This window comes from Spermophilus citellus (genome assembly GCF_964194105.1).
Source record: "Spermophilus citellus genome assembly, chromosome: 9".
NCBI lineage: Eukaryota > Metazoa > Chordata > Mammalia > Rodentia > Sciuridae > Spermophilus > Spermophilus citellus.
In genome coordinates, this window is record NC_138191.1 from 64,324,064 (window position 1) to 64,343,041 (window position 18,978).

The 18,978-nt window shown below is 34.7% G+C and overlaps 1 protein-coding gene across 2 annotated transcripts in view; it reads right to left on the bottom strand.

Annotated features, from left to right (window-relative positions):
- Nucleotides 1-482: 482 nt before the first annotated feature.
- Nucleotides 483-18,978, bottom strand: part of HS2ST1 (heparan sulfate 2-O-sulfotransferase 1) — a 184,561-nt gene continuing 166,065 nt past the window's right edge. Inside the window, exons 5-7 of one of the 2 annotated variants that reach the window (XM_081305664.1) lie at nucleotides 6,689-6,786; nucleotides 4,281-4,438; nucleotides 483-3,243 (exon numbers count right to left, since the gene is read on the bottom strand). In XM_081305664.1, the coding sequence (XP_081161790.1) occupies nucleotides 3,017-3,243; nucleotides 4,281-4,438; nucleotides 6,689-6,786 (483 nt within the window). In that variant the 3' untranslated portion in view covers nucleotides 483-3,016. Of the gene's footprint in view, nucleotides 3,247-4,280; nucleotides 4,439-6,688; nucleotides 6,787-18,978 lie in introns of both variants that reach the window. The other variant, XM_081305663.1, reaches the window with a different exon arrangement.

An 18,978-nucleotide genomic window follows, 5' to 3' on the forward strand; every position in this document is an offset into this window, starting at 1 on the left:
TACACATATAACATTTTCTTTAAAATTCAAAGTGGTTAATTTGCTTTTGTATTATAAAAAAAATATCTCCCTATGGTCAAAATACTGAAAAAGCACGAAGGCTGAAAAAAGAAAACCACATTTGCCACTTTAAAAAAATACATATTGTCTCAGTGATTCTATTTATTTGATTATAAAGTTATGTATTATAAGGACTCAGACTCCTAGGACTGTACTGGACCGGATGGAATTCAATCTATCCCTTTCTCAATCTACAGGAAGAACACTCCTAACTCACCCTAAAAAATGCTAAAATATATGTCCCTATTCTGAACTGTTAACCTGGGAAAGAAAACATGCCCACTAGGAAGCAATATACATAAAAGTTTATGAATCTGTGGGAGAGACTGCATGAATCAGAAAGTTATTCTTTGGACATAAGCCAGGAGCTTTTGGAAGTATATGAACTCCTTTAGGCCTCTAGAGTACAGGTACAAAGATGATTCTCCATAAATGATTTTTCTAGTGCTGGGGCTGGTAGCCCATGGACCACATTTAGTATGTCATTTGTTTTTGTAAATAAAGTTTTCTCAGAACATAACTATGTTCATTTGTTTCTATACTAAGGTACTTTTTCTTTTTCTTTTTTTTTTCCCCAACAATGACAGAATCGAGTGTTTATAACAAAGACATAAATTATTCACTTTCTGGTCCTTCACAGAAGTAGTTTACTGACCCCCTGATCGGTGTATTACTAAGAACTACTCTAGTTATGAGTTAATGCACCTAAAGAAGGCTTTAGCATGTACTCCAAGAACAACTTGGGGTTATTCATGAGTGGGTGAATGTCAAACACCCGACTAGAGTGGTGTTTTACTTTTGAGTGGTGGGACAATCTGTGTTTTCAGCAAATATGTGTAAAGTTAAATTTAAAACAAGAATACCGCCCCCCACCCAATATATGCCTGGCTATGTTCTCTTAAATTTCCCTTCACTTGGGGTAAAGAGGCTAAAAATGATTCTGTCATTCCTTTAGTGTTTCTTGAGCTATTTATAAATGTTTGCTGCTAAATAATGCTCCTTCCTCCCCTACACTTCTCTAAGGCAATCTGCCTAACATGTTGAGTTTGGTGAAGCCTTTTTCAGATATATTCACTTAAACTAATCATATTAAAGACTATTCTTTTAGAAAACATTTCTAAAATTCTTCATCTCTGTTACTCCAAGAAGAGAAAGAAGGTAAAGAATGCACTGGGAAATTAAACTCTGCAAAATATATTTTAAAAACCATAGGTATAAAATAGCTACCGTTTTTGAATGGTAATGTAGAATAACAGCCAAAAAAAAAAAATCTTTCAACTTTGAAGAGCAAGGTTTCCCTATCTCTAGTGAGCTAACCAAGTCTATTTCCAACAGGGAATCTTCTGAACTCAAGCAGCTGCTCAGCTGCTCATGAATCTTCAAGAGTTCACAGATGTTTCATATTTCAATAGTTGTTGAAACATGGAAGATAAAACACTGGGAAGATATTTATCAAACACAAATTTATATCAAGATAAATTTCTTTTTCACAAAGCTTAAAAGTGGACTTTTCTTTGTTTAAAAAATGAATGGTATGAAACTATATGTTAAAGATGTTTCTATAATAATACCTTACATTTATATATCACTTTACAATTTTCAAAGTGCTTTCAACATGCCATCTTATTTAGTCCTCACAACAGCCCTGTGAGGTAGGTACAGCAGGTATTATTATCCTCATTTCAAGATGAGGAAATTGAGGCAAAGAGAAGCTAAGTGACTTCTCAAGATCACACAGATGGAAATTGCAGAACAAGGACCAGAAATCAAAAAATTTTGACTCCTCGTCTTAGTACTCTTTTCAGTATTCTGCCTCCCGTAATGAATAATGTAGTATATCAAAATTGAAAGGTTATTGAAATTCATTTCAGTGACGTCTTAACAGTAAAGTTAAATGAGAATACAAGAACAGTAGACCTGATGATTTTACTCTAGTCGACATAATAAAATTGGTGCAAAATCACTTTGTCTAATTACTTGTAACCTTTTGGTCCAAATACATAAAATATGCAATATTTACAGCATTTTCCTTTTTTTTTTTTGTTTTTGTAAATGCAATGCTTTAAAACACATTATAAAGCACCTCAGTAAAAATAGTCTACAGGAAAAAGTACAGAAGAAGTAGGAAAATCCTACCCATACCACAGCTCACTAATGGAGTCATAATATGGAGTCACCAATATCTCCGTTTACAGCTATACAAATAACCCATGATGGAACAAATACTAAATCTGCTTTTTAAAATATTAATGTGTTTAGGTCTTAACTAAAACTTCAGATAATGCCAACATTCTTAGAAGTATCTTCCCAATATTAGATACTGGGAAGACAGGAATGAGAAATACTGCTTTAACTTTTTATAGCATCATTCATGGTTTAACTTGGGATTTAACACTAATGATCACAAAAAAAAAATATTAAAACCACCTACATAAATATGAGCAAGTCCAACTCCAGCAGAAATATTTCTTAGCAAACATGATCAAACATTCCAATAAATTTCATGAGACATGGTTCACAAAAACAAAGCACATACTGCCAAACAGTTATTAACACTATTCACTAGAGGTGAAGTGGCAAATAGATTCATCTTTAAGTGAAAAAATGCTTATCAAAACAAAAGAATCAGAACCCTTCCTGAAATTGTATTTAGTCTTTTGATTAGACTTGCTATGTGTTTATTTTAGGTGATGCAAGTTTTTCCCCCCAGGCAGGAGGTTATAATTCTCACCAAAATTTAAACAGAAAAAAAGAAAAATGCCTGAAACGCAAAACTTCTCAGAACACTGACATAGCAGCCAGTATCTAATTCCTTGATGGTAATGTCTGTTTCCTAACTCAGCTCAATATAAACGGTCTTATACATATAATCAATGATCTAGGTTGTGAAGCTGAGAACTAAGGTGAAGACGAGGTCAAAGTTCTAGTTCAAGAATTTAATAGTCACACCTTATACTCAGTTCGATTTAGGGTAAATCTTTTCATAGAAAAAGTTTTGTGCAAGGATGTAGAGGTCTCCATCTTTTTCTCGAACAGCATGGGCTCTGATGAATTGGAACTGCTCTAGCGCAAATTCATAGAACTCATTCTCCATTTTCCAAATGTCAGATTGCTGCAGTTTTGCAATGGTTTGTTTTGTGGGGAGTTTCTTCTCTGTGGTTTTCCTAAGATGAGATTTCTTTCCTACTTACAAAGGGAAAAAAAGGAAAAGTAAACAATTAAGAGAACACACAAAAGATCAAGGCCTCTTTATTTGAAGCGATGGTTTAAATTAATATGACACACTGAAGGACAGGCAAGCAAACTTATATTAACATAATTCAGAAAAAATGAAGCTCTGATCATACTAGAACTGTGATTTATTCTTTTAGAATGTAAATCCTTAACACATTGAAGACTTAATGAAATGTCAACAGTAAAAGTAAGGATTACCATTCAGTTATCTGTAGGCTGTCAACTCAGACACTGTATTTTCAAGTGCTTGGTTCTCTAAGACCAGTTTATTTTTAAAAATGATAAAATATCTATTGCCAAACTTAATTCTACTTTCTCATAATTTATATTTGTTATAACCATGTAGAAGCTAGGACATATGCACACTCTAGGACAGGAGTTCCAATGACTACATCTTATCAAACAATAGCCAAAGAAATTAAAAAAAAAATCAGAATTAGATTGGACCTGCACACATACTTTCAGATATTCCAAACTATCAAGGCTGCTGAATCAGACCTTTAGCAAACTACAGCAGAAGCAGCACATGGTGTTTGTATTATAGTGTCTTAGCCACCATCCCAGCCTACTTTAAAATGGTAGTAAGTAGGTCTAAGGGTTTAATACCTCGTCCCAATGCTTGGTATCTGGCCTTACTGCATATGACACATTTCTAAGCTAGTTCTGAAGTTTAAAGTATTCCATTGTTCCTACAATGCCTTATAATTTCACCTTATACATGTTTATTCATTAAAAAGATTATTTAATGAACACTAACTGTGTGCTAGGCACTGTTTTGTACTGAAAATACTTAACAGAAATAAGCAATATACCTGCCTCTCTATTTGTTGTGTTTTACTGAAGTAATTTCAAATAACATATTTTTCTAGTTACAGACAAACAAACAAAAAAAGTTAGGGACAGCTTCACAAAGAAACCTATCACTGTCATGTATAACTAATTAAAACAAAAAAACAAAACAAAAAAGAAACCTATCATTTATATACCTGTACGATAGAGCTCTGTTGCACCCCTGAAAAACCGGGGCAAAGCTGCCTCCAATAACATGATAAAATCTTCAAGTTCTTCAGTAACTCCCACTAGGAAGTATTCATTAATTAGGTTATACTTGGCTTGATCCATAGCCCACCTGCTTCCCACATTCCTGAAACCAAAGAAAAGGAGTTAAAAAACTGGCTGTGAAATCTGCTAAGTATCTGATGACCGTGATACTGTATATTATGGAAAAAACAGATAAACACATGTATATCCAAAGCTTTAATGCTCTTTTATTAACATCCTTTGGTAGGCACACCTGTTTTTCATTTCCTTTGCTTCCATCCAGTTTCTGCTCAAAATGCAGTGCAATTCAGACTTCACTAGAGGATTCTTAATATGAATAAAGTCTACTTTGAGGGCAGTTTTTTAAAATGCACATATATAACATATATTCCTTCTATCTGATTTAGTGAGTCAATATAATTTCTTTTTTTAAATCACTATAACCTTTCAAGAGTTCTTTAGGAAGGTCTAAGAATTTGTGTTTAGTGCTTATCTTTCTTTCCTTTTTTTTTTTTCTTTTTTTGTGAGGTACTGAGAATCAAACCTGGGCCTCATGCATGCTGGGCAAGGGCTCTGACATGGAGCCAGACCCCAAACTTTTTGAAATTTTTATTTTGAGACAGGGCCTCCCTAAGTGACCCAGGCAGACCAAACTTTTGATCCTCCTGCCTATCTCCTGAGAGCTGGGATAATGGGTGTGTATTACCATTCCTGACTTAGCACTTATCTTAATTTCAGCTTAGTGTTTTTGGTTTTTGCTGAGCATAGTGTTTCTTGGGGGGAAAATGTTTTACCATGAGCTACACCCCCATCCCTTTTTATTTTGAGACAGGATCTGGGCTAAGTTGCTGAGACTGGCCTCAAACTTGCAATCCTCCTGTCTTAGCCTCTTGAGTCGCTGAGATTATAGATTTGTACCACTGCACCCAGCTGTGTTTCCTGAAATATTTGAGGAACAGAAAACAGGTAAGAAAAGGCTTGACTAAAAATCTTTTATTTTTATTTATTTTGTCAACTAGAGCTGTTAATAGATTTTGCTCTAACATTCTTTAATCCTAGTTCCAGTTTTGATTTTAAGCAACAGTGTACGCTTCAGCTGGTGGCTTCCACATTTGTCACTTTCTTATTTTTATTTTATTAAAATTAAAGGGGGGGAGGAATAGGGGTAAGAGGAATTGAATCAGTTGATTTCCAAGATTTCCCCCACTTCTGAGTATGAAACGTACTGAAGAAATTCAATTACAATCTTAGTAATGCCCAGTAGAGAAATAACTCCTTATAGTTTCAAGGCAGGGCTTGGCAAACTTTTTCTAGGTTCAGAGAGTAAATATTTTAGGCTTTGCAGGCTCTGTGGTTTAGGTCACAATTACTCAACTCTGCTAGTGCAGCTTGAAAGCAGCCATAGATAATAAGTAAACACATGTATATGACTGTGTTCCAATAAAGCTTTATTTATAAAAAACAAAACTGGGTGATGTGCCAAATGTAGTCTGTAGGTTTTAATTTGCCAATCTGAGTTTTAAGGAAATGGTTAAAAATTGAGAAGACTTTCTTCCTATGCTTCCAAGTATTGTGTTATCATTGATGCTTTGAAATAATCTACCAAGTAGGACCTTCGACTTCACAGAAATCAAATAATACATCTCAAACAGTGAAGAAATTTCTTGCATTTCTCATTATGGTTTTAAGGGCTATTTAACATTGAATATGTTCCTATTTTTCCCCCTACTTTTGCTACTAAAATGAGTTAGAATAAATAATGTACAATTATTCTTAAAAACTGAACACTCTGCACACTCTGAAGAAACAAATTCTTTGTTCAAGATAAAATACATTTTCTACCTTATGTTTGTTAATACACTAAACCACAACCGTAACCTTGGCTCTCTTAAAGTGAAAATCAGTTTAACAGTAAAACTAGGATAGGATAATAATTTATCCCCTAAGCCTTTTCTTGATCTAGCTTGAAAAACTAAACTGTAAGCTTAGTACAAAAAAAAAAAAATAAGGTTTATGAAGTGACCTGTGATCTCTAAGAATTTTGCTGGAATAGAGCAAACCAGGATATCAAACACATAAATAGATAGATAGATAGATAGATAGATAGATAGATAGATAGATAAATAAATACAATCTAGCTTCTGAAAAAAGACTATGAAGATTATTTATGGGAGCAATCTTTTAAATGCATTTTAAAAAGAAACAACAAAGCTAGATATTATTTAATTACATATTATTTCAGTCATATCTTTTACTGACTTCCCTATAGCTAGTGCTTGATCAACACATTCACTTGTGAAACACAGATTATAGAAATAATAAGGAATATAATTTAAGCTAACTATATCCCTACCAGCATTCTGAGCTGTGGCCACAGAAGAATGGAATTTGAAGCCAGAGCTTCTCTGGAGCACAGTCTGAGCCGCCCTCAGCTACACATTCATCAAAGGTCTGAAACAAAGACAAAGGAGCACTGGTAAGCCATAAATTCAAGTCTCACCTATCAAATTCCTTAATGTGCTAAGTTATTAAATAAATGAATGGGAGTAGGTGAGGCAAGATAATAAAATAAAAGAATTGGGCAGGTTATGAGAGCATATTCAAGATACTGAGGAAAGTTAAAAGTGGAATTTTTTTCTACAACTTTGTTTTATGCTAATGCTTATAAGAATTCTTACTGCATGAAAGGAAATTCTCCCAGATAATAATTTGTTTTAAAAAAGTAAACACTGGTTTATATCACTTTCTTATTAAAGGGAATTATCTATTTGAGATATGACATAGAGATACCAGAGAACAAACTTGGGAAATTTGGTTGTTGCAGTGAAGGATTTACAATACCATCTGTTATTTCTGGAAAGAGGTTTGAAAGAGCAGTTAGACTATCTGTTTTGAGAGAAGGCTTCAAGGTTTTATTTATTTATTTATTTATTTATTTTTATGGTTTTTTTTTTTTTGGTTGTAGTTGGACACAATACCTTTATTTTATTTATTTATTTTTATGTGGTCCTGAGGATCGAACCCAGGGCCTCACATGTGGGAGGCAAGTGCTCTACTGCTGAGCCACAACCGCAGCCCTGGCTTCAAGGTTTTAGAATCATGTTTGACTCTACTTAAAATAACTCTTTAAGGCCTTCAGGTTGTACTACTCTAACTCATACAATTTAATAAACTCAGAGGGTCCATTAAAACAAAAAAAATTATAAGAATAAGGCCCCAAATTTCTTAAACCTGGCAAATCACAATCCACCATTTGCTCATTTCTCTTATAGGAGACCTCTGCCATGACACAGTGAAAAGACCCATAACTTGGCTTTGAATGCTTAACCCAGAAAACTTAAGTTCTGTGTTAGGTTTCCTCATCTAAAAACTGAGAGAATAATATTACCTTGAGGAATGAATCAACCACAAAGACTGGGTCATAGTAGGCATTCATTAATGAGATGTCTTTATGTCTGTGTCTCTCTCTCTCCCCATCTCTCCTCCCTAAGTCAAACACAATGTTTTGTTGGTTCTTGCCTCCTTGACCTTGGTCCCACCTTCTCTTTTCTAAAATAGCTCTTGGTCTCTCCTGACACTAAAACATTCTTTTCTATTTCTTGAACACTCTGTTTTGGCTTCTTTTGGTGGTTCTTGGTGTTTTTCTGAATATACTATCATTATCTTATTTGAATGTATATTTTGGTCCTTCTACTTACTAGGTATTCATCTCAGCCATCTTCACTCTGCCGATTCCCTTCCTCAGCAAAGTCATCAACACTTTCTTGGCTTGATGGATAATTTGTAGGCAAAAGACTTCCAAATGAATACTTCCAGATCACTTATTATCTATCCTCTAATACCTACTGTGCATTTAAATTTTTTTCTAGTGTTACTTCATATTTAATATTATGGAAGGGTCATAGTGCCCCTTATAACTAGATTTAAGATTTCAGAACATTTCTTATTCTTCTCCTTTGCCTCACATCCCTGAAGTAATGTCTTTCTTATTCATCTTTACCTTTTCCATCTTCACTTCCATCAGGATCTTACAATATTGTGTGTACTTATTCTTGTAACAGTTTCTTAATTGGGCTCCTTTCCCACCCTTCTTTCTAATCTGCTACGTATAATAACTGGATTAGTTTTAATATAGTCATTTCTAACATCTTCTACTCAGAGACCTTTAATGGCTTCCAGTACCTTATAGGGACAATAGGAACATACCTCAGCATTATAAAAGCTATCTATGCTAAGCCCAAGACCAACATCATTTTAAATAGAGAAAAATTGAAAGCATTCCCTCTAAAAACTGGAGCAAGACAGGGATACCCTCTTTGACCACTTCTATTCAAATAGTCTTAAACTCTAGCAAGAGCAATTAGACACACTCAAGAAATTAAAGGGAATAGGAAAAGAAGAATTCAAACTATCATACTTCACCAACGAGATGATTCTATAGTTAGAAAATCCAAAGAATTCCACCAGAAACTTCTAGAATTAACAAATGAATTCAGCAAAGTAGCAGGATATAAGATCAATACTCACAAATCAAACACATTTCTATACAGCAGTGATGAATTCTCTGAAAGAGAAATTAGGAAAACTACCCCATTCACAATAGCTTAAAAAAAAAAAAAACCTTCAGAATCAATCTAACAAAAGAAGTTAAAAACCTCTAGAATGAAAACTACAGAACACTAAAGAAAGAAACTGAAGAAGACCTTAGAAGATGGAAAGATCTCCCATGTTCTTGCATAGGCAGAATTAACATTGTCAAAATGACCATAATACAACCACAAGCATTATACAGATTTAGTGCAATTCCAATTAAAATCCCAATGATATTCCTCAAGGAAACAGAAAAAGCAATCATGAAATTCATTTGGAAAAATAAAAGAGCCAGAATAGTCAAAGAAATCCTTAGCAAGAAGAATGAAGCAGGAGGCATCATAATACCAGACCTTAAACTATACTACAGAGCTATAGTATCAAAATCAGCATGGTATTGGCACCAAAATAGACATGTAGACCAATGGTACAGAATAGAGGACACAGAAAATAACTCACATAAATACAGTTATCTCATACTAGACAGAGGCACCAAAACACATTGAAAAAAAGATAGTCTCTTCAACAAATGGTGCTAGGAAAATTGAAAATCCATATGCAGCAAAATAGAATTAAATCCTTCTCTCTCACCATGCACAAAATTCAACTCAAAGTGGATCAAGGACCTGGAAATTAGACCAGACACCCTCCACCCAACAGAAGAAAAAGTAGGTTCAAATCTTCATCATGTCAGATTAGGACCTGACTTCCTTAACAAGACTCCCAAAGTCCAAGAAATAAAATCAAGAATCAATAAATGGGATGGATTCAAACTAAAAAGCTTCTTCTCAGCAAAGGAAACAATCAATGATGTGAAGAGAGAGCTTACAGAGTGGGAGAAAATCTTTACCACACACACACATCAGATAGAACACTAATCTCCAGGATATACAAAGAACTCAAAAAAACTCAAAAAGAACACCAAAAAAACCAAATAGCCCAATCAGTGGGCTTTGTAAAGCTTTAAAAAAGAATAAAACCAAATAGCCCAATAAATGGGCTAAGGAACTGAAAAGAATTTTCTCATAAGATTATATAATTGATCCCAAATATATGAAAAAATGTTTAGCATCTTATTAGAGAAATGCACATTAAAACTACTCTATCTTTCATCTCAATCTAGTCAGAATGGCAACTATCAATAATACAAGCAACAATAAGCATTGGCGAGGATGCAGGAGAAAAGGCTCACTCATACATTGTTGGTTGACTGCAAATTGGTGCAACCACTTTGGAAAGCAGTATGGAGATTCCTTAGAAAACTTGGAATGGAACCACCATTTGACCAAGCTATCCCACTCCTCAGTTTATACCCAAAGGACTTAAAATCAGCATACTATAGTGCAGCCACATCAATGTTTATAGCAGTTCAACTCACAATAGCTAAACTGTGGAACCAACCTAGATGCCCTTCAATAGATCAATGGATAAAGAAACTGGTATATATACACAATAGAATATTACTCAGCTTTAAAAAAGAATAAAATTATGGCATTTATAGGTAAATTGATGAAGTTGAAGAATATCATGCTAAGCAAAATGTTTTCTCTGATACGTGGATGCTGATCCATAATGGGGGTGGGGTGGGGGGAGAGCAAGGGAAGGGAAGAATAGAGGAACTTTGGATTGGGCAAAGGGGAGTGGAGGTGGGTATTGGGATGGGAAAGATAGTGGGATGAGGCAGATATCATTACCCTAAATACATATGACTGCACAAATGTTGTGATTCTATATTGTGTACAGCCAGAGAAATGAAAAGTTGTGTTCCATTTGTGTACAATGAATCAAAATGCATTCTGTTGTCATGTATAACTAATTAAAACAAAAATTAAACTCCTAATTTTGCTTTTCAGGAATACTTCATAATCTGATTTCAGCATGCCAGTCTCACCTTATCTCTTTGTGTAATCTCCATCTTTACCACATGAACCTGTTTAACAGCTTTACAAGCACACCATATGCACTCCCAACTCTATACCTCTGCTGACTCCATTTTCTTCTCATAGATTCTTTCTTCCAATAGAGTTCACATAAAGACTATCTTTCCAGAGACTATTCTAACCTAAAGTAGAGTTTACTTATTTTCTTTCACATTGTATAAGTTAGCTAATATTGCCTTTTAAGAACCTGCTTAGGATCTGGGTATCTATACATGTACATCATAATCAATAAAACTTGCTTTATGTGCCTTCTTGTTTTAACGTGTGTTACATTCTGTCTCCCCAAATATCATAAAGACTTGAAAAGATCATGCAGTATGCATGTCCTTCATAGCACACAATATAGTGCTAAACAAACTGCATAATTAATAGTTGTAAGCTGCTACTGGAAAGACAGCACTTTGGGGGCTTAAACTGAGTATTAAAGTCATAATTCTAGTGCAGATAAAGACTAAATTTTTTTCATGAAGCATCTTGACACTCCTTTAGAGTTTTCTATAATTTTTTTAAAAGTGAAAATACTGTGGCTTACATTTAAGATCCAATAAACTCATTTCAGTGAAGATCGTCTGACTTAGATTTACTACTCTAAGCCATTTTTTAAAAAATGGTTTTATCATTTATGTCAACTTAGCTCATAAAAAGAAGTATGTACTAACAATCACTACCGTGTCTCAATTTCCATGAAATCTTGGCTCAATAAACTGAGTTATGATAGATTGGAAAAAAATTTCTGATTCCATTTCTATTAAATTTCTAACAGGCTTTAGCTTATAGTATGTTGTCTCTGGAACTTAACAGAGCTACTCTGCTTCTTTATGCTTGTATCTAACTAGAGTATAAGAGAGTAAATGAGTAAGTTACTAAAGTGTTTATGGATGAACTCACATTTACCACTATTTTGTGTGTGTGATTCAAAGACATTATAAAGGTTTTACTTAAATACAAGAAACTAGCATATCAAAAGAGGCTGCAATATTGTTTCCATAGAATTATTATGTAGACAATTTTGCAAATTTAAATGTATACTATTATAATTAAAACTGAACAGTCACGCAGGATGGCTATTTTAAATTAGCCAACTCAGTTTCTGCATTTCTCTAAGTATTCTAGTACTTCAAATGAAGAAAATATTTAGAACATCTTCAAATCTCTTTTTGGCCAGTAGTTTAAAATCTGCTAAACCACTTTGACAGACTAAGAGTTACCTCCAAAATCAATTCTTACTTTCTTCCACAGGTCAGAATGTTAGCCTCTTTTGTCATTAGGTGAATGTGACCATGACTAAGGTCTTGCTAATGCAGTGGAAGGCAGAAGTGATGTACATACCTTCTAGGTTACTTGCTTAGAAGGAAACTACCTTACACTTCCTTCCTTTCCATGGGCTAGAAAACAGATGTAATAGAGACCGAAATTCAAAAAAGGATATAACAACCACCCTTAAATAATGGCAGGGTGAGAGAAACCTAGGTCTTTGAAGGACAGTGTAGAGCAAAGCTGCCCAAGAACCTGTACCTTTCATCTCTAGGCTTCTATGTGTGAAAGAGAGAATCTTATTTTAACTATCTGGGCTTCTTTGTTTTAGCAGTTTGATAGCATCTGCCTGACTCACCTACTGAATAGTTAATTACACAATATAAAAGTGAAACAGTAGTTTGGGCTTTGCCTTCTTTACTGATCCTTATCTTTTGAGAAAGATGTTTTTTTCCTGCCAAAGATGGTCAGTAGCAGGGAAGATGTGAAGAAAAAAAAACACTTATGAATAATCAAAAATTGTTCATACATGTAAATGCTCCAGAGTTTAGCCTATACCAGAAATTCTCCCTTTCCTATATAAATTTTTGATGAATAAAGTAAACCATTAATTTCCTAGTGAAAGAGATCAAATTAAGACAACTCAATACCATCTTTACTATATACAGTGTTATGATCCACTAGGATCTCAGTCATGAACTGCTACATTGCTTCCAACAATCACATTAGCATTGGGCTTCCCTATTTACATCACAAGATTGTCACACAGTACCTGATCACCAAAGTTTTCTTGGTTACTTGCTAACTCCCATTAACTATCTCTTTAATATTACAGTCACATTTCAGAAATAGGATTCCCTAAAAATGACTAATTTTCTCTTGTTAAACTTCAAGTCCTTAAAATAAAAAGGAAAACAACCAGACAAATGAAATGAACAGAAACACTCCAATCTCTTTCAAAAACCCAGTTCAGTATAAGAGAAATCTTGATCAGCCGTTAGCTCTCATCTCTAGGCTCCAGAAAACACACCAATGTTAATTTTTTAATTATATTTTACCAAACTTCAAAAAAGATTATAGGGGTGAGAGTTAGAAACAAAACCCATAATCTTATTTAATGGAGTTGCCTGGAAATATAAAGCCTATTATATTTTCTGAAATGAAGGAACCAAAAGTTGGGTTGGGCCTAGAGTCAAAAAGAACTGAATTCAGTCCCCCAAATCCTACCACCTTCCCAGTTGTGTGAGCTGTGGCAACGTGCTAGAGTGGGGGTCTTGGGGTCTAGAATATATGGCAGGAATAACCCTGACCTCAAAGAATTGTTGTGAGGTGTAATGTGACTGCAAGTACCCCACACAGTGCCTGATCAGCAGCTGACAATAAATGCTATAACTAGGGATAGAGGTGGGGAGGTGTTTCTTTGTAAACTAGGTCCAAATGATTTTAAAAACTATAAAACATTAAATTGTTCTTTAGGCCATTTAGATTATTAGTTTAGGTATTTGACTCCTAAAATTAAAAGCTAAAAAATTAAAGTTTGATGATTGACAATGATGAACACTATATTTACATTCTAATCCCTTTCTGCAAATGATCCTGCTTCATATTATACATAGATAACAGAAGCTAAGAGTGAGCTCTCTTGATTTTCTTCTTAGGTAAAACCTTACTAGCACCTGTAGCCTCTGATTGCTCCCATCTTTAACATGGGAATACCACCCTCTCCCATTCTGAGACCCTGCTCCATCAGTTTTTCCAGTTTCTTGTATCATTCACTTCTTGGTCTCTTTAGATGTATGAATATGCCCAAATGTCTATCACCTAAGAGAAACATTTCCTGATGTTTTCTGTTCCTTTCAAAGCCAAACTTCTATTTCAAGAGTAGTCTTACCCTTCAGTCCTAACTTCTTCATTTCTTAGTCACTCCTTAACCCTTTGGATTCCACTTAAACTCCTTCCTCTGAAGTCCCTAATAATCTCCCCATTGACAAATTTAAGGGCCAGTTTTCAATCCTCATTTCACTAACCTCTTTGAATTCAAATTTCAGGACCTGCCTCATTGTCTTCTGATTCTCTTCTCTTAGTTTCCTTGCCATGTTCTACTCTTTCTGCCTACTCCTTAAGTGTTAGTATTACTAAGTGCTAGTATTCCCCAGACATACACACTTGTACCTCTGCTTTTCCTTGTTTACATGGTCCTTTTTTCATACTATATTTTCTAAGTGCAATCACATTTAGTCTCACGGTTTCAACTTCTACCTAATGTTGACAATTTCTTATTTAGTGTTAGAATTATTTCTTTTTAATTAGTGCATTATAGTTATACATAAATGTGGGGTTCATTTTGATGTATTCATAAATGCACATAATGTAATTTGTTTTATTTCCATCACCAATTGTTATGGTATAGATAAGGTGTCCCCCAAAAGCTCACATGTGAGACAATGCAAGAAAGTTTAGAGGTAAAATGATTGGGTTATAAATAAGCAATTTAACCTAATCAGTGAATTAATCCTCTCCATGGGGATTAAATGAGTGTTAACTGCAGGTAGGGAGGAGGTAGGTCATTGGGACCATGCCTCTGGGGTATATATTTTGTGGTGAAGAGAGCATCTATCTGCTTTGTGGTGCCATGTCTGTAGCTGCTTTCCTTTGCTATACACTTCTTCTGTTTTACTTCTGGCCCTGAGGACTGGTGCTGGCTGTCTATGGGCTGAGTCTTCTGAAACCATGAGCCCCAAAATAAACTTTTCCTCTTTAAAATTGTTCTTGTCAGGTCTTTTAGTCACAGCAGTAAAAAAAGCTGACTATAGCACCAATCTATCCCTTTTCCCCCTCCTCCCTCTACTGATTGGCCTTTATTCTATAAATTTATTTATTTTATTTTAAAATTTTTTTTCTTTTTTTTTATTTATATGTGGTGCTGAGAATCAAAACCCAGTGCCTTACACATGCGAGGCAAGCACTCTACCACTGAGCTACAGCCCCAGCCCCTCTATAAATTTATTTTTAATGGTGCAGTATAGACATATAAAAGTGGAATTCACTGTGATATACTCATACATGTACATGATGTAGTTTGGTCACTTTCATTCATAGTTCCTCCCTTCGCTATCCTTCCCTCCTCCCTCTGAATCTCTTTCCCATACCCCACTGTTTTCCCTTCTATTTTCATGAGATCCCCCCCTACCACCACCATTTTAAATTCTTGTTTCTCTCTAGCCTATGTACATGTGAGAAAACATATGACCCTTGAGTGTTTCTGAGTCTGGATTATGTTACTCAGCATGATGTTCTCCAAATTCATCCATTTACCAGCAAATGGCATAACTGATTCTTCTTTATTGCTGACTAAAACCCTGTTGTATATATTTACCATATTTTCTTTATTCAGTCTTCTACTGAGGAATATCTAGGCTGGTTCCATAACTTATCCATTGTGAACTGCACTGCTATAAACATTGGTATGCATGTATCTCTACAGTATGCTGATTTTAGTTCTTTTGGATAAACACCAAGGAAATTAAGGGATACAAATGGGAAAAGAAGTCAAATTATTTATGTTTGCTGATGACATGATCCTATACTTAATAAACCTGAAATACTCTACCAGAAGACTTCTATAGCTGATAAACAAATTCAACAAAGCATAAGGATACAAGATCAACATAAAAAAATCAATAGCTTTCCTATATTCCAACAATGAATCTGTTGAGAATCAAATCAAGAAAATAATTTCATTCACAATAGAATAAAAAATAATAAGACACATTAGAATAATTCTAATGAGGTGAAAGACTTCTATAGTGTGAAAATTATAAAACACGGAAGAAAGAAATTGAAGAAGACCTTAGAAGATGGAAAGTCCTATCCATCTTCTTTTAGATAGGCAAAATTAACATGGTCAAAAATGGCCATATTACCAAAGCAATACACAGATTCTTCGTGGAACTAGAAAAAAAAAATCCTAAAATTCATATGGAAAATTGAAAGAACCAAAATAGCCAAAGCAATATTGACCAATAAGAGTGATGTTGAAGGCATCACAATACCTGATCTCAAATTGTACTACAGAGCTATACTATCAAAAACAGCATCATAGTATTGGCATCAAAACAGACATGAATTCTTGACATATGTCTAAGGTACAAATACAATTTCTAGTGGATACCTCTCCCAACTTATGGATGACTCAAAGCCAAGTCCAAATAGAATTCATCATCTCTTCCCTGAACTCCCTTATAATTTACTCCTCTTCCTATTTTCTCTCTTTTGGTGAAAAGAAACTACCTATGATCCAATCAGAAACCTAGGAAGAAGAGAGGTCAAAGCTGACTCTTGAGTTGTACACTGGGTGTATACTGGTATCTTTTACTGAGATAAAGAACGTGATTCATAATGAGAAGTTATTAAATCTTTAAGTATGCCAGCTACTAAGTTATTATATAGATTTTCTGTGGTGTTTTACATATAAAATATTTTTCTAAACAACAGTAACATATTCCTTTTTTTGGCTCGATCCCAGAGGTGCTCTACCACAGAGCTACATCCCCAGTTTTTAATTTGAACACAGGATCTCCCTAAATTGCTCAGGCTGGACCTCATTTATGATCTCCTGCCTCAGTCTCCCAAATCACTGGGATCACAGATGTGTGCCACTGTGCCCAGCAGTAATAATTTTTAAACGCTATTGTCACACAAAATAGTAAAATTCACATTCCACAAGCAAAACATGCTCATAGAATTGTGCATTGCTAAGGACTATGGAGACAATATTTTGTAAGCCCATGGTTAAGATCAGGTAGCAGTAAGTCTGGACTTCTTTTGACACTGTTATTATCTTTTGCACATCAACATCTATTTTTAAGTATAATATACTAAATTCACTATAATTCCTAGCTATTTTAATTTAATTTAGAGAAAGAAATAGAAAAGGCTAATTGGGGAAGAAATTATGTTCTCTGGAGCCAGTAAAACTAATTCTCTTTGGATTTTTACTTAAAGCACATACACATTTACTCTTTCTATAAGTATAAACCCGTTGGTGTTCTGGTTAAAAAAAAAAGTTAATAAAAGTATTTAATAATTAGGACAGTACGAAGCTAAAATTATGTACAAGCTGCTTTGCTATCCAAATGGCATCTGGCAATGTTTGGAGACATTTTGGTTCTTACAATTGAGGCATGGGAACCTCAAGTAGAGGCCAGAGGATTTGTGTGGGGGTGGGGAGTGAGGTACTGGAGATTGAATGTAGGGGCATTTTAGCACCAAGCTATATCCCCAGTCTTTAAAAAACATTTTTGAGACAGAGTTCTGCTAAGTTGTTTAGGTCTTCATCAAGTTGCTGAGAATGGCCTCAAACTTATAATCCTCCTACCTCCCCAGTTGCTAAGATTATATACATATGCCTCTGCACTTGAAGCCAGAGAAGTTTTCAAACATCCATCAATGGATAGGCAGTCCCTCATGACTAAGAATTATCTGGCTTAAAAGAGTAACAGTGTCCAGGTTGAGAAATTCTGTGGTATCCAATGATATAAAAGATATAGCCAAAGCAATACTGAGCAATCAGTGTGATGCTGAAGGCACCATGATAGCTTTTGGCTAAGTATAGTCGTGCACGCCTGTAATCCCAGCAGCTTGGAAGGCTGAGCCAGGAGGACTGCAAGTTTGAAGCTAGGTTGAGTAACTTAGCAAGACCCTGTCTCAAAGAAAGAAAAAAAAGGGGGGGGGAGGGCTAGAGATGTAGCTTAGCGGTAGAGCACCCCAGATTCAATCCCTGTACACACACACACACACACACACACACACACACACACTAGTTAACTTTTAAGCAAAAAATAAAATTTTGGCAAATTCACATTTACTGCCATATGCCTAACAATTTCTCAATACTTAAAGACTTTTCTAGTTGGGTACAGTGGTGTATGCCCATAATGCCAGCTACCTGGGAGGCTAAGGCAGGAGGGCTGCAAGTTCAAGGCCAGCTTGATTAACTTAGTGAGACTTTGTCTCAAAATAAAATTTAAAAGGAGGCTGGTAGAGCACTTGCCTAGCATGCACAAGGCCCTCGATTCAACCCCAGTGCTCCCACACCGTCTTTGATGATATCTGTTGTGATAAATACTTCCTACTGCCCACACTTAATTGTGCTTGATTAATAATTCAAAGTGTAACATATATTAATGAATATTGATGTAGCAGAGTATAAAAAGTTCACTGCTATGGTTTCAGATTCCTTGACTAAACTTAATTTTTTTTTGTATTAAAATATTGAAGAATAGCTACAATTTTCTGAAAAGGCTATTAACATTCTCTCTTTTCCAATGACATCTGTATGAAGTTGGGTTTTCTTTATAGACTCCAACCAAAAGACTATAACAACAGAGTGAATTCAGAAACAGATATGAAAATCAGGCTGTTCAAGCCAGATGCTAAAAGATTTGTAAATGTAAAATGATACTAGTATTTTTAGTTTTTAATGGTGGGGGATGGTTATTTGAATTAAAATTATTTATGTTAACATAAAATGGGCTTTCCACTGTTGTTGGAAAATATCAATAGGTCTAGCTTATACAAACCAAAGCTCTTTGAGTTTCTTTATACTTTTATTTAAGAATATAAAAGGAGTTCTGAAATTAAAAAGTTTGAGAACCGTAATTTAATCTATATGGTTCTTCAATAAAAGCCTTCAAATCTCTGTTTGTTTCTACTTTCTAGGTAATTAGGTAAAACTCTGATTCTAAAATATAAAAAAAAAACACAGAGCATTTAAAACTTCCCAAGTAAAACAAAAATATTATTTGTTTTTGTTTTTTTGGTTTTTTTTTTGGCAGTACTGGGGATTGAACTTAGGGAC